Genomic DNA, 2,655 nt, shown 5'->3' with positions numbered 1-2,655 from the left:
AAAAAAAAAAAAAAAAAAAAAGATTTCTTTTATTTTCAAATATGCGTGTGTCTGTGTGGCCATGCTCCTGTGACTACCGGAGGTGCTGGGCTGCAGCTACAGGTAACTGAGCTGCGTAATGTGAGATCAAACTCAGATCTTTAATAGCCGTTTACGAGCCCAGCGAGCCAGCTGGTGGTGGCGCACGCCTTTAATTCCAGCCCTTGGGAGGCAGAGACAGGTGGATCTTGTTAGTTCGAGGCCAGTCTGGTCTACAAGAGCTAGTTCCAGGACAGGCTCCAAAGCTACAGAGAAACTCTGTTTCGAAAAACCAAAACAAACAAAAAACAACAACAAGAACCAGTTTATGCTCTTAACCATTTATCTTTCTGGCTTCCTGATGTTTTTTGAGACAGGGTCTCATTCTATAGTCCTGACTGGCCCTTCCCACTCCCTTTCTCGACTCCTAACTCCATCCTCCATGCTGACCATGGGAGGGCAAGTGAAAGCCGAAAAGAGCAGGGAAGTTTCTTAGAGCAGAATGTAGCATCTGGGCAGAGGGCTTGCGGCTACAAGGCCTCAGGTTTGCAATGCAGCGAAGGTCTCTGAATCCCAAACCTTCTTGACTCCATTTCCTGAATGCTGAGATTACAGGCATGGACCACTATGCCTAGTAGGAAACCCTTATAGTATTATCTGCCATATTTCTAGTATATAGCTACCCAGACGGTTACCCTGTGAGCCAGCAATATACCCAGCATGAATATGTTCATAAGCACACACCAAAGCATAGGTTCCCGGCACACTGTTTGCATCCAGAATAGCCACAAACTGGTTACAGTGCCAACATTTACAACAGAACAGGCGATTCTATACAGCAACAGCTAGTACAGGAGACAGCCCAGGGCTTAAGAGTACTGGCTGCTCTTCCAGAGAACCAGGGTTGGATTCCTAGCATCCATCCATCAAGTGATTCACACCTGTCTGTAACTCCAGCTCCAGGACACCCACACATGTGGTACATATAAACTCACACAAGCACTTACAAATACACATAAACAGAATTACAGCCAGGTATGGTGGTGCATGCCTTTAACTCCAGAATTTGAGAGGCAGACACAGGAGAACAAGGAGTTTAAGGCCAGTCTAGACTATATGATACCATGTTTAAACACACACACACACACACACACACACACGCACACCATAGAGATTACTGGCATGTCTGTTGAGGGCCTCAGCCATCGTGGGAGGTGCTGCCCCGGCCAGAGATCCAGGACTACATAAGTGGAGAAAGGGAACAGAGTAGCAGCAGGGATGGTTTTCCTTTCTTCCCCGCTGTGGGTGTGACCAGCAGCCTCCAGCTGCCTCACCTGGACTTTTCCAGCGTGAGGAAGACACCTCAAGCTAGGAGACAAAAGAAGCCTTTTCTCAAGGTGATTTTGCTGGAGGCAAGCCTAGGATCCGTGAGAGGCTGTCTCAAAACAACAAAGCCAGCCGGGTGGTGGTGGCGCAAGCCTTTAATCCCAGCACTCGGGAGGCAGAAGCAGGCGGATCTCTGTGAGTTCGAGACCAGCCTGGTCTACAGAGCTAGTTCCAGGACAAGCTCCAAAACCACAGAGAAACCCTGTCTCGAAAAAACAAAAAAAAAAAAACAAAAAACAACAACAACAACAACAAAGCCAAAAAATCAGCAACAAGAAAGAGTTCTGCATGCGTTGTGACCCTGCTGTGACTGCATGCCGCAGCTGTGAGGGAGAAACTTGCAACTGTCGCAGTTCAGCTAAGAGCATGTGACAGGAAGCCAGCGATGGCAAATCTGTGCTGGCCCTGGAAGCCTTCCCAGGGAACACGACTCACGGCTGACAGAGCTTGACAAGGTCCTGGTCGGTGGTGCCCGGCTGCAGTCCTCGGATGTACAGATTGGTTTTGCTCAGCTGCTCACTGCCGCTACTCCCACTGCTACTATTAGGGGTACTGTTCCTGGGACTGGGCGGTGCCATCTGCTGAGACAGTGACACATACGGCTGCAGGGAGACATGAAGATCAGGTCAGGAAGATTTGACACGTCGGAGAAAGCAGTACCAGCAATGCATTCAGAAGGGGGATAAAAGAGTAAAAAGAATGATTGATGGGCCAATGAGATGGCCAATTACATGTGAGCACTGATTGGTTTTGTGAGGAATGATAGATTAATTAAATGGCTGGAATATTTCACAATGCTTTTTAATTCGTGCAGGTGCTAGGCAAGGACTAAACCTCAGTGTTTCTGACTTTTAATTTTGAACCATGGGCTAAATTGCCCGGGCAGGCCCTCCCACTTCCAAAAGTCAACCTGGTAAACTGCTGTGGAATATTCCTTTGCACTGTGTGAATACGTGTTGCTGTGATTGGTTTAATAAACAAGCTGACAGACCAATAGCTGAACAGAAGAAGATTAGGCAGGAAAGGCAAACTGAGAATGATGGGATGAGGAAGGGCGGATGCAGAAGGAGCAGGAGATGAACGCTCCATGTTAATAAGGTACCACCACATTGCAGAGCAGAAATAAGAAATATGGGTTAACTTAAAATGTAAGAGCTAGGCTGGGCACTGGTGGTGCATGACATTAATCCAGCACTAAGGAGGCAGAGGCAGGTGGATCTCTGTGAGTTTGAGGCCAGCCTGGTCTACAGA

General features: G+C 47.9%; 1 protein-coding gene across 5 annotated transcripts in view; it reads right to left on the bottom strand.

The window, feature by feature from the left end:
• Positions 1-2,655, bottom strand: part of Rbms2 (RNA binding motif single stranded interacting protein 2) — a 66,157-nt gene that overhangs the window by 24,097 nt on the left and 39,405 nt on the right. For all 5 annotated transcript variants that reach the window (XR_003376724.1, XM_026778018.1, XM_026778020.1 and 2 more), the window contains one exon: positions 1,840-2,006. Coding sequence is in view for 4 of the 5 variants with exons in the window: in XM_005371205.3 (XP_005371262.1) it covers positions 1,840-2,006 (167 nt within the window). In the remaining variant the exon portion in view is untranslated. The remainder of the gene's footprint in view (positions 1-1,839; positions 2,007-2,655) is intronic.

This window comes from Microtus ochrogaster, unplaced genomic scaffold (genome assembly GCF_000317375.1).
Source record: "Microtus ochrogaster isolate Prairie Vole_2 unplaced genomic scaffold, MicOch1.0 UNK99, whole genome shotgun sequence".
Lineage (NCBI taxonomy): Eukaryota > Metazoa > Chordata > Mammalia > Rodentia > Cricetidae > Microtus > Microtus ochrogaster.
The sequence above is the reverse complement of the archived record's forward strand: the minus strand, read 5'-3'. Positions and strand labels throughout refer to the sequence as shown.